We start from the raw sequence: 12,426 nt of genomic DNA on the forward strand, positions 1-12,426 counted from the left end.
CTCTCCCCCTGTTTATTGGAGAATCCATGTCTGTCTATGTCTCAGCCTCAAGGGTTGCGTGTGGGGGAAGAGACAGTGGTCTAAATCACTACACACAATCACTATGATTCAATCATTGACTGGTGGCTTTCTATCTGTCAGTCTATTGACCTATGAAAATGAGAGTGGACACTATCCTGCCTACAATGTAATAGACTAGCAGGATTCAGCAAGCATAACTCTAATCAATCTATGGAGCTGGAGTATTATCCCTTAGTGCTCATCCAGGACTTCCGTTCATCTTGTATTCTCCCCTCTTCCTCCCCTCTAGGCAGTACAAAGACAAAGAGGAGGAGAACCAAGGTGGCTTCTTTTCCACCTTCACCAGTATGGTAAGACCATCACTCTTCAAACTGTCAATGCTCTGTGAGTCAAGAGAGTTATGTGGTTGCTGGGCCATGTATTCCCCCTGCGTTTTCTTTAATGGTACACCATAGGATAGATGGGAGAGAGACAGCATAGAGGAGGTTGTGGTGCTGTTTGAGCTTATCTAAATCACAATTCAGATCGATTTTATGTTAATGCTTATTATTGGACACATGTATTAGTGCCATTCATTGACTGGCTTTTATTTTATTTTATAAAAATTCAGAGTGATTCAGTATTTCCAGCATGCCAACACTCTACAATTATGAATTGTCTCACTACTGATTGTGCAGCCCTGTTGTGTATTGTATGTTTTGTTGAAATGCTATCTGATGCTTCATATACCGTAGTGGATAATTTTGTTGGCTGAGTGGTACCTCTCCTGTCCACAGGTGGGCAGTATGTTTATAGCAGATGCCGATGAGAAGCTCTCTGTGCAGTAAGTACACTTCTAGAAAAGTACTAACATTCTTCAAAACTAATGTCTGTATGTACAGGGCATATGTGTATACATTTAACTCGGTGTTCGGGATTGAAATCCTGTTCCCATGCATATTTAAAACTCATATTTCTCTGACATGTTTAATTAATTGTCCTGTATTAATAAACAGTTGCCACCTATTGATTGGCTGTTTGTTGACTGGAAATGCAGATTAAGTCTTGGCTAGCTGTTGCTAAAAGCTCAGTGTCCAAAAGGAAAGGAAGTTCCCATGATTAGATTACACACACACACACGCACACGCACACACACACACACACACACACACACACACACACACACACACACACACAGTATGATCAGAGCAGGTTGTTGATGTCATGGTTACATGCTGATGAACATCTTTGTTGGCCAGGAGAATAATTTATTAGTAGTTATACACACAATGCTGCAGTTAATATTACTGAGAATTTAAAGAAAAAGACGTTGGTCACTAGGAATCCATGTTCATTGTGCCGATAGCCCTGTTTGGCTTGAATTGAACCTGTTTCGAACTCATGTTTACAACGATGGTCACGATGGTCAATAATGTCAACATTTATTATTTTAGCTAGCCATTATATATTAAATATATTATTATGGTTGATATATACCAATTGTATAGCTGATGATACACTAATATTGAACTGTTGTAGTAGCTAGAAATTAGAATTACAACATACTATTACAATTAACTACAGTATGTAAATGTTAAGCACCATTTTTGTGCCTCAATTGGATCTAGGAATCGTTTCTAGCCTTACACGTACATCATGTCATAGATCCTAGAGATGATTCACTATCATTGACCTTTGACCTCCGTCTGACCCCGCAGGACCAATGAGGCGATTCTCTTGGCGCTGTATGAGGCGGTGCACCTTAACCGTAACTTCATCACTGTTTTAGCACAGGTAAGAGTCTTGATTCATCCCCCCTTTTCATGCCAACTGTACACTTGTGTGTTTCTGATGGATACGAGAAGGTATGGGCGTCCAGTTAGAAGTCATTGCTACCAATCTGCTTCTAAAGCCAATAACAATAAACAATAACACATCTTCAAGCTAACAACGTGTCACGCACTGTATGAATTAAGCTTAAAGTCTTTGTCCTTTGAATTATGACTCCACACTTTTTGTCATTTTTTTTAATTTTTGTCCGATTTGAGGTGAGTTTTTATTTTTGTAAATCTCATCTCCATAAAAGTGTCACTTTTCTTTGCTCTGTCCTTTTTATATTTGCATTGACTCAGTTATTTTCTCAGCCGGCTGTCATATCTTACCACAAAATACAAGTGCAAATTAACCGAACATCCTGTCCTCTCAAGCGTACGTCTGTGGCTTCATTTGCCTGGCGGATTTCTGATGAATATGAGAAGACTCCGTTAGAGGTCACTTCTAGCATCCTGTTTCCATCACTCAGCTCTTCTAAATTGCCATGAAAGTTTAAGAAGTCGTCCGTCACTCGCTCAAAAGTCAAAACTACAGAGGGGAACAAGGATAATTTTTTATCTCTTCCTGGCTGCAGGCTGGGCCTGGAGATAATGTTTTCATCCCTGTCTGTCTGTCTGTGTGTGAGACTGCAGCTAATCTCACAAACTGCTACACAGATAAGTGTCAATATATTCTTCCAATCCACCAATGACAGCCGGCATATGGAATCTACTACTAGAGACTGTGTGCGTAATCCGACTCTCTCTCTCATCACGTTGCACTGCGATGCATTGAAACTTGCAGGTCTGTTGTTTTTGGCGAGCGACACTGGCGTGCTACAGAGTATACATGAGGCTTTAGATTGCTCCCACAGCGGATATTTTCCCCATAAATGCGGCATATTGCCCTGCGCAAATTCAACAGCTGGCTAGAAAATTGGTCAACTGGCTGCGTCATTTTGACATTTTACCACGTTGAGAAATAATAATAATAATAACTTTATTATATAGCACTTTTTAAACAGGAGTTATAAAGCGCTGCTCAAAATGGAATAATTTGTACATTAAATTAGCAAACAAAAGAAATCACACAATTAAAAGAAGATGCTAATAGAAGGGTGACGGATGATAAGAGCTAATACAAATTAAACAGAAAATAAACAAAGGAGAAAAAAGAGATAATGCAACATAGAAATTGTCATTTACAGGGAGGCTTTTCAGAAAATGTATGTTTTTAGGAGTCATTTAAAAGATACTATACTCGTCAAATAGCTTCAGGTAACGCAGTCCAGAGTTTAAAAGTTTGGACAGCAAAAGCCCGATCACCCTTAGCTACTAGTTGTGACTCGTGATCTAGGGACCTTTAGCAGAGCCCCACCTTAAGGCCTAAGGCTACGGGAGGGTCATGGGGACACAGGAACTTGATAACATATTGGGGTGCAAGACCCTTTTGAGCCTTAAAAGTTAATAAGACTTCTAAAAACAGGAAGCCAGTGAAGAGTTGCAAGGACTGGGGTGATATGATCACGTTTCTTGCTGTTAGTCAGAAGCCTGGCAGCAGCATTTTGGACAAACGGGAAATGGATTTCTCGGTTAGACAGTTGTAGAAAGCAGTGTAGACTGGGTGAGATAAATAAATGAATGTTAAATCGGCAGCTGAGGACTTGATTCCTGCTATATTTCTCATCGAGAAATCAAGTTTGAACCAGTCTTTTAACCTGAACATAAAACTGAGATCTGAATCAATAAAAACACCTAAATGTTTGGCAACTGGTGTTACATTTATGGACAAGCTGACCAGGTTATCTTTGAGAAGGTTGGTGGATTCAGGATTCAGGACAATCTTTTTTTTGTCTGTGTTAAATTGCAGAAGATTTAGCAACATCCAGGAATTCATGTTCGCAAAGGCAGTTCTTTAAACAGTCTAGACTCAAAGGAGTTCAGGATTGAATTGGGAAAGTTGCGTGTCATCTGCATAATAGTGAAAATTGAGGTTATGCTTGCGGATGATATGGCCCAACGCGACCATATAAATTGAGAACATTAAGGGTCGGACCGTCGGAGAATGGACCCTTGAGGGACACCACACAATAATAACTTAGAGATGGGCGTGTAGTTTTCCAGGTTTAGTGTCTTTAGCAGAGGTTACTCTTACTATGACATGTCAATAGAGGGGTTTTCAGCCAACAAGGAAGCGTTTGTAATGGATAGGATGTGTGGTGAGACGGTGCTAAGCACTTCCTTTACAGTTTTTTTGTAGGGATATGATCCAAATGACAGGTGGAGGATTTCACTGAAAGTATAATATTTTCTAGTGTGTGAGAAGTGACAAGTTAAAAATGATTTAGTGTCATTTGAATATTTGAGGGCATGGGGAGAATGTTGTTATATTCATTCATTTCTTGAGAGAGTTGTATATTATTTTTTTTTCACTTCACGTAGATCTACGCGATTGGCACGTGGCGGCTTTAAAGCGGTTCGCGTACATCTACGTGATTGGCAGTCAGAGAAACACAGAGAGAGAGTAGGGGAGTGACATGAAGCAAATGGTCGGGCCAGTCGGGAATCGAACTTGGGATTCGCTGTCGGGCATTAGAGCCCATGTTGTACGTGTCCCAATCTGGGAACCCAGATCCAACTGAAAATGAAAAACAGCGACCTCTGCTGTTTGTTCTATGTCTGTTGGCTCTGGGCGGAAGAAAACGTAACACCAGTGCGCAAGGAAACCGGTGTTTGTGTATGCCTTCAGTGCCATAGATATAGAAACCTAGATACCTCATTGGCCTCTGCAGTTTGTTGGAGCAACTTGTATCGCGGCCGCCATTTTCGCGTAGGCAAACGGACACTCAAAGTGACTACTGGCCAATCACAGCGCTCACGGCGCGTTGACTACTGGCCAATCACAGTGCGTCTTTTCTAAGACCTGTCAGAATCAGTTGTCCCGCCCCCACCTGCCTCTGATTGGCCTACCGAACGCCCCCTTCTGTGACACACACGGAAGCTTCCCTACAGCTTTCCTACGCTAAAATGGCGCCCAAGATACACATGCCTCAGAGCCGAAGGAGGCGTCTACCTATATATGTCTATGTTCAGTGCATCACTTCCGGTTGGTGCGACTATGTTTTCATTCCCACTAACAATATGTCTACACGGAACACTAACACCACTTCTCCCAGAGAACATGGATCGTTTTGGTTATAAGCCCACTTGTTTCTATGATAAAAGAGCAAGTTAAAATGTGAATATCTTTTCGTGGTTTTGTCTGCACTACATTTGATTGGGTAAAGCGCGGCCTGCTTCCTGATCTGAAGGCACGCCCACTTGTAGCCAATGCGCACACGTTATGACGAACCTCCCCGACAGATTCCAACGCAGTGCAGAATCTGTTCTTGAGAGATTATACGCGTCCTAACCAATCAGGTTGCCCCGATTTTTTCCTTTTCTCATAGAAAGGAGAGGGGTCACTGGGGCAGTCAGAAAAGCTCAGACTGAACCCTGATAGTTGTGTTGAGATTGATCCAATGACAGGCAGTGATACAAGGCTCCGTATACCATGTATATAGTATACTTTATATAAAAGTGGGTAGAGTTGTCACTTGTTCTGCTCAAAAGAGCGGGGGAGGGTGTCAGAAACCAAAAACTGCTTGACAATTTAAAACACAAAGACAAGGCTGGAATTTCTTCCTTCCGACTGGGCAGATAGTTCTGTTGAGGCACAGTGACTGGTTGTCTCCCCCTCTCTGTCACACCTTGTTGGATTTAGAAACCACTGTATATCTGTGCTTCTGCATTGGTGTTGTAAATGACAGTTTTGACTTCAGACCAATATGTACCGCTTGCTGGCTTTGAAAGGTAATGTCCGAACCCAGTATAAAATGCTGTCCCGTGCTTTAATCAACAAACAATGTCTACAACAATACTGTGTGCAGAGTAGACATGACCTTCCTTTACTTTGAGTTGTTTCCAGCACCGGTTTTATAAAGAATTGTGGGGATATCTTTACATTGGGTTCCACCAGAGACTTCCTGTGCCTTCTCAGCTTTCTAAACTGTTAAATTATTGCAGTATTGAAAACCTCCTTTCTTGTCAATATATTTTGACAGAGAGGTCTCATTTCAGTAAATAAAACATATACTGTACTGTATAACATAATATTATAATAACTGTAGTACTTGCTGAATTGAGGTTAGAATTTACGTTTTTTTTCTTTGTCCCCGTTTGTCTCTTAAGCACGTTCCGTTATTTGGAACAGACAACAAGTTACATGGAACAGACAAGAACATTGTGATCTAGAGGTGGAGGAGAGGCCAAGCAGGTAGGGAGTGTAGGAAAGGGCCATCCCATGTAGTGCTTTAAAACAAGAGAGAAAATCCTTCCTAAAAATACCTGGGAGCCAACAGAGGGGTGATGTGTTCTTCCTCTTCCTCCTGCCAGTCAGAAGTCTGGCAGCAGCATTTTGAACCAGCTGTAGGCGGGACAGGGATGAATGATAGACTCCTGCTGTATACAGGACTCAGGAGCCACAGCAGTAGTAGTAGGGTAGCATGGGTGATTTCTTCCATGGAACCAAATAAAGGTATTCACCTTTGCTATAGGTCTAATCTGGTAGAAAGTAAGCTGGTAGGAAGTAGGCTAATTTATCAGTTTATATTATAATCTTCTAGAGCTGTTTACCTGGCAGAAGGGAAAATGAATAAAAAGAATGACCTTTGGTATCTTATCTTCCAAGTTCCAGCCTGTTGCTGTGAATCTATTTTTTATTTAAAAATGTAATTTCTCCACTCGACTATCGGCCAGGGCATCACTGATGCCTGATAGAAGGATTGTGTGTGTGTGTGTGTGTGTGTGTGTGTGTGTGTGTGTGTGTGTGTGTGTGTGTGTGTGTGTGTGTGTGTGTATGAAAATAGCCTTTTTCCCAACCCAGCAAACCTCAGCACTGCTATTCATATGTTGTTAACTCAAGTTCCTCTTTTCAGTAAAAAGGAAGGTTTGCTGCTCCTTGTCTTAGAGAGAGAGACATTTGCATCTAAATCGAAAGGGTCGTAACCACTATACTATTTATGGGTATATATTCTCTAAGATCATTAGAGTTGACATTAAAAGGGAAATTAGCCTTACAGCAGCATATAAACACACTTGCACTTTATGGGCCTTAGCTCTGTGTGTCTTTGTGTGTGAACGCCACTGTTCTTGAGCTGTACTGTACATGTACAGTAACTACATAGAACAATTGTCTTGCTGATGGGGATAAGTGTGATCTAAGGTTGGTTTCATTCTTGTCACTCTACAGAGTCACCCGGAGCTCGATATGTCCACTTCGCCCCCCACCCCGACTCCAACCACACCCACCACACCACTGGGAACCACGCCACCCTCCTTGGACAGTAAGTCATACCCTTGGTTAATGCGACTAGCAGTCTGTCTTGTGTTTGTCGGTCGGTCGGTCTGTCTAGCATACACTTAATTGTCTGTAGAGTTGGCAGAATACTCCTGCCAGAAATGTCTAGACCTGAGGACCTGCTCTTGAGCGTACTCACTCCATATCTCTCCAATAAGTGCTCGCATCACAAGCCACTGGCTGACCAACCCGATCGCCAGAGGAAACGTTCTCTTTGAACGTTTTTGAAATTCCGTGAATAGACAACTGGAAAACCCGAAAATCTGTGCATAGCCGCCTCGCATCTCCCCCATTGTGACTAAACCATTTCGGAGGCGCGCAGTCTCAAGGGAATTGTCGCCACGTAAGGGGCCACCGAGCGAGCTAAAGCGAGCGAGTTGCCGTCCCGAACGTTGCGACATTCCCTTGTGCCTACTCAGCTCCGTTTGAGTTATGTACCGATAGGCACAGAATCGTAAATGTTGTTGTGGGGACTGCTCTGCTTCCGGGTTTTTCCAGGTTGCGACTGGTTACGCCCACCGTGGGACTCGCCGTACATATGCACGGAATTTCGGGGTTTCTAGGCGACTATGCACGGAATGACGTGCACTGGATCCGTGCAATGTATACTAATTCTCTGGCGATCAGGCTGGGCTGACATAGCATGTATTAGTCATCCTCAAGCCATCTACAAAATGGAGCCTAGTAATACTATCTGCTCATGTGCTGGCATTTGAACGTCATAAATCTGTTCTGTTTTGGGGGATTTTATGTTTTCTGTTGATTTTGTGTTATTTTTATTTGAAACTTTGTGTGCTGCTGTTTTGGCCAGGACTCTTGCAAAATATTTTTTTTATTTCAATGGGACTAATCCTGGTAAAATAAAGGTGAAATAAAAATACATTATTCATTACATTGTTGAATTACATTGTGGCCTTTGTTGATTAATTGCAATGTTTATTAAAATTCTTCTTAATTTAAGTACTATTATTATAAACCATGAAACACAAATAAGAGGCTCACAAAAATAGGTACATTTTAAGAGTATGATATGCAACATTTTGTCTATTAGCTTGAAATAACCTTGAAAGAAATGTTTTTCCTAAATGCAAATGTACCATATGCCTGAGATTGCCTTTTTTTGGGACGTAACCAAATTATGTGGTGGTGCTGGGCAGAATGAGATTTTGATGGCTTAACTCCACTCACATGCTCCGATCTACATAGACTGTAGAAAAGTTGAGTGGAAGACATAAATGTGTGCATTAATTTGACTTTGCCTGTGTGTCTGCTGATCCTGAAGTGTCTGCCGACCCTGAAGAATTACAAGAGTACACAAAAGCTCACATACACACACACGCACACACACGCACCATGTCCTTATCCAGCCTCTAAAAGCATAGAAAATTCAGTGCCTGTTTATTTAAAAGCTTTTTGGCATTGTGTCTCTCTGCTTCCATTCTTCAAGCAGAACCTCACTGTGTATTCGCATGTATTTTTGATAGCTCTCCACCACTGGAAAAACTTGGTGACTTATGCTTACTTTTTCCTCATGGGCGCACACACACATACTCACAGACTTATACATGTCAACACACACACACACACACACACACACACACACACACACACACACACACACACACACACACACACACTGAAAAGAGAGGGAGAAATAGAAGAGTGGGGGAGAGAAGCCATGAGAGAGAGTTGGAGAAGGGAAGGAGTGAGTTAAATGGAGAGCGTGAGAATATTTGTACATTTTGGTAGAGACTAGACTTCAAAACGCAGTTCCACTTTAACCTTCTAGTCACATCAACTCTAGCATACGCCGCCGTTATCAACCACCACGTTCTTGAATCCCAGAGCACATCATTTGGTATGCGTTTGTGCTGGAAACATTAAAAGCTGCTGGTTTCTATTTTGGACTGCGTCTCACTTCCCTTCTTCAATATGGTTTACTGGCATGATGGTTTACATCAGCAGTGTTTCCAAATCCTTCTACATAACAAGTGGAGATGAAGGAAGAAGGAATCACTGGGGAGAGAGAATGCGAGAGGGGAGTGTTAGGAGGGTGGTTCCATATGCGTTGAATATGTCTTGAATTTTAAACAACTCATGTCATCGCTAGCAACACCAAGTCTACAGTGCACGATAAGTCCCCGGTGCAAGTTTGCTGACAGATTCTGGAGCAGGTCTTTTCATATGCGCGCTTGCTGAAACCATTAAAAGGTGCAGGTTTGCAGCTCCTACTGCCTTCCCAAATGGGTAAAAACCCAAGAGCCATTTGCTGTATGAAATATTAATCTCCAGCATCAAAATACAGATGGAGCTTTCACTGAGAGAGACCTCAGCAGGCTGTGACACTTTGGCTACAGAGTCACAGTGCCACACTTGGCACATGCACACAAGCACATAATCTAACATACACACTACAGTACATTTTAAATGCACACAACTATAGATACATGTGACTTGCCTGTTGCCTATTATAACTATGTTTAAATTTATTTGCACCTGTTTCTCTCACACACACACACACACACACACACACACACACGCACACGTATACTATGCACAGAGTAGGCTGTCACTTTCTTAACCTATATTCTATGATATGATTTATTCATCATACGATTGTCTGTATCCTGTTATTGCTTTCTACTGAGCTAGCGAGGAGGAAGGAGGTGGTTGACAGAGGGATCTACATACAGCTGTGCATTCATATTTTATCCATGAAACCAACAGTAGGATTTGGAGAGCAGAGATTTTTATGTACATTATCTATTCTAGACAATGAAACTGCAGTAGCAAACTACAGCACACTACATACCTTTAGCAATGTAGGTATTCACTAATCATTTTTGTCATTTGCTTGAACAGGTCCTCTGCGCCTCCCCAAACTAGGCTGATAATAGTTAGTTTCTTGTACAACACTGGAATTAGGAAAAGTTATGGGGGGAAGTTGAAATCAGCTGTGTACATCCCATCTTTTTTCATTGTCTCAATTTGTTTTGTGTTGAAGCAAATATTAGGTTAGTGTTAATTCTGTTAACCCACAGATATACAAGCTCATAGCTCATTAGCTTGTAGATCTGCTATTTTTTGAAAAATCGTGAAAATTTGTGCAAATATGGAATATGTATTTTCTTAAGCGATCATTTGTAACTCAAATCTTTACTTCTGGGGGTCCCTGGAACTAAATATTTTGAGATGGGGGGTCGGCAGCCAAATGCATATCATTTTGGGGGTCCTTGACATGAAAAAGTTTGAGAACCACTGTTATAGCAACATAAGTTTTTCAGAAACCAGTTAGGATTTAGAAGACATTTGTAGATGCTTTCCCGGATTGAATGGGCTAACTTTTAATGAGTAAACATGGCTTCACAGTGTCTTGAATGTGCTGGATTGGGGTTATATTTGGGGTATTGCAGGTTTTGAACCTGTGACCTTTTCAGGTTGGGTGTCATATTTGGGATGGTGTCCTCAGCTGGTCTCTTTATGTGTGTGTGTGTGTGTGTGTGTGTGTGTGTGTTGTGTTTTGCTACAGTGATGAACAACCCTGAGTTACCTCTGGACCCAAACCTACAGACCAGCAACCTGCTCATCACCTTCCTCAAATACTCCTCCATCGTCATGCAGGACACCAAAGGTATGAATAGTAATAATGATGTCTATGTATCCAAATTATAATGCATGTTTAATTGATAGTAAATTGCAAATATGCAGATATACAAGCTCATAGAGTGACACCGAGTGCCACGCTATGACCTTGTAGATCTGCATTTTTTTTGAAAATCTGTGCAAATCTTTGAATATATATATTTTATTAAGCGAGCATTTTAACTCAAATCTTTGCTTCTGGGCATTCTACAAATGTCCTAAAAAAACAGTTTAAAAAAAAAACTATGTTTCTATATGGTTCTCAAACTTTTTTTTCATGTCAGAGACCCCCAAAATGATTTATATTTGGCCGCAGAATCTTTGAATATATATTCAAAGATTTGCACACATTTTCACGATTTTTCCAAAAATAGCAGATCTACAAGCTCGTAGCGTGGCACTCGCTGCCGCACTACGAGCTTGTAGATCTGCTATTTTTTGAATAGCCAAAGAAATCTAAAATGACACAGATGCTTTCCCGGTCTTAATGGCTTAAGAGTTGCAATCTGCAATTTTTTTGTCCTCTGAATGGAGAGAGGTAATTGCAACTGTAACACCCAGGGCCCTATCTTCCGCCCGGTGCAATGCGGTGCTAGCAGAAGCGCACGTGTAAAATCCTATACCCTAAAAAGATAATCATCCTATACCGTATCAAATGACCATGCACCTCCTGATCCTAAATCAAGGTGGTTTGGAGCAATCAGAGCGCATTGCTGTCTTATGCCCCAGAGCCAAATGCAATTTAGCCAAAAGCTGGTTTTAGCGCAAAACACAAACGTCCTTAGAATTTACACATTCACACCACTGGGATTAAGATGCGCTTAGGTGGGTTCACAATGAATGCACACTGATTGCAATCAAAGGCCATACAATGCCCACAGCACAACACACAAAGCGAAATATTTTTTTTGCGGCAGATAAATTATTTTTCAATCACTCCAACAAAACGTTGACACTGTCATGTGTGCAGTGAGGAGAGAGGGAGAAAAACTGAGAGAAAAAGAGAACATTTTTTTTCCATATCAGCGTGCCTAATTCTTTTGTTGATATAAGATGTGTTCACATACCTCTTATCGTGTAACAATGTTGTGAATCCATAGGCTCCTGGCATTCTCTGTCTCTGTATACACTATACAGTAAGGCCATCGTTAATATGATTGACAAGATCCAAATGGGGCTCCCAGCGCGCAATGCATGTTACCGCTGCGTCTGTCACGCTTTTATATGCAGTTAAAAATATAATCTAACTAATGAGCATGTGAATATTAAAGTCAATATGTCAAGATATCACAGACAGATGTCTTTTGGACACAAGGACCTATTAAGCTACACGAGGAAGACGTGAATTATGACCAAGCAGAGGAGGGGGGGGGGGTATTTAGTAGCCTAAATAGGATCATTCTTTCAGCGAGGCTGCAGCTTGAAATGCAATCAATCTATTACTATAATGTTCTTGAGTTTGTCTCATCGGTCCCGCTGTGAAGGAAATGGCTACATTTGTTTCATTAGTTTAGTTTGACTTTTAACTTAGTCTATATTGTGTTCAGTTCAGCTTGTTATGCATTATAAGAACGG

At 41.3% G+C, this 12,426-nt stretch overlaps 1 protein-coding gene across 2 annotated transcripts in view; it reads left to right on the top strand.

Annotated features, from left to right (window-relative positions):
- armh3 (armadillo like helical domain containing 3) overlaps nt 1-12,426 on the top strand; it is a 43,222-nt gene that overhangs the window by 8,228 nt on the left and 22,568 nt on the right. For both annotated transcript variants that reach the window (XM_080414554.1, XM_080414555.1), the window contains exons 12-16: nt 311-371; nt 798-844; nt 1,719-1,794; nt 7,102-7,195; nt 10,739-10,840. In XM_080414554.1, the coding sequence (XP_080270680.1) occupies nt 311-371; nt 798-844; nt 1,719-1,794; nt 7,102-7,195; nt 10,739-10,840 (380 nt within the window). The remainder of the gene's footprint in view (nt 1-310; nt 372-797; nt 845-1,718; nt 1,795-7,101; nt 7,196-10,738; nt 10,841-12,426) is intronic.

Source organism: Gymnoscopelus braueri (assembly GCF_963280865.1).
Source record: "Gymnoscopelus braueri genome assembly, chromosome: 2".
In the NCBI taxonomy this organism is placed as follows: Eukaryota; Metazoa; Chordata; class Actinopteri; order Myctophiformes; family Myctophidae; genus Gymnoscopelus; species Gymnoscopelus braueri.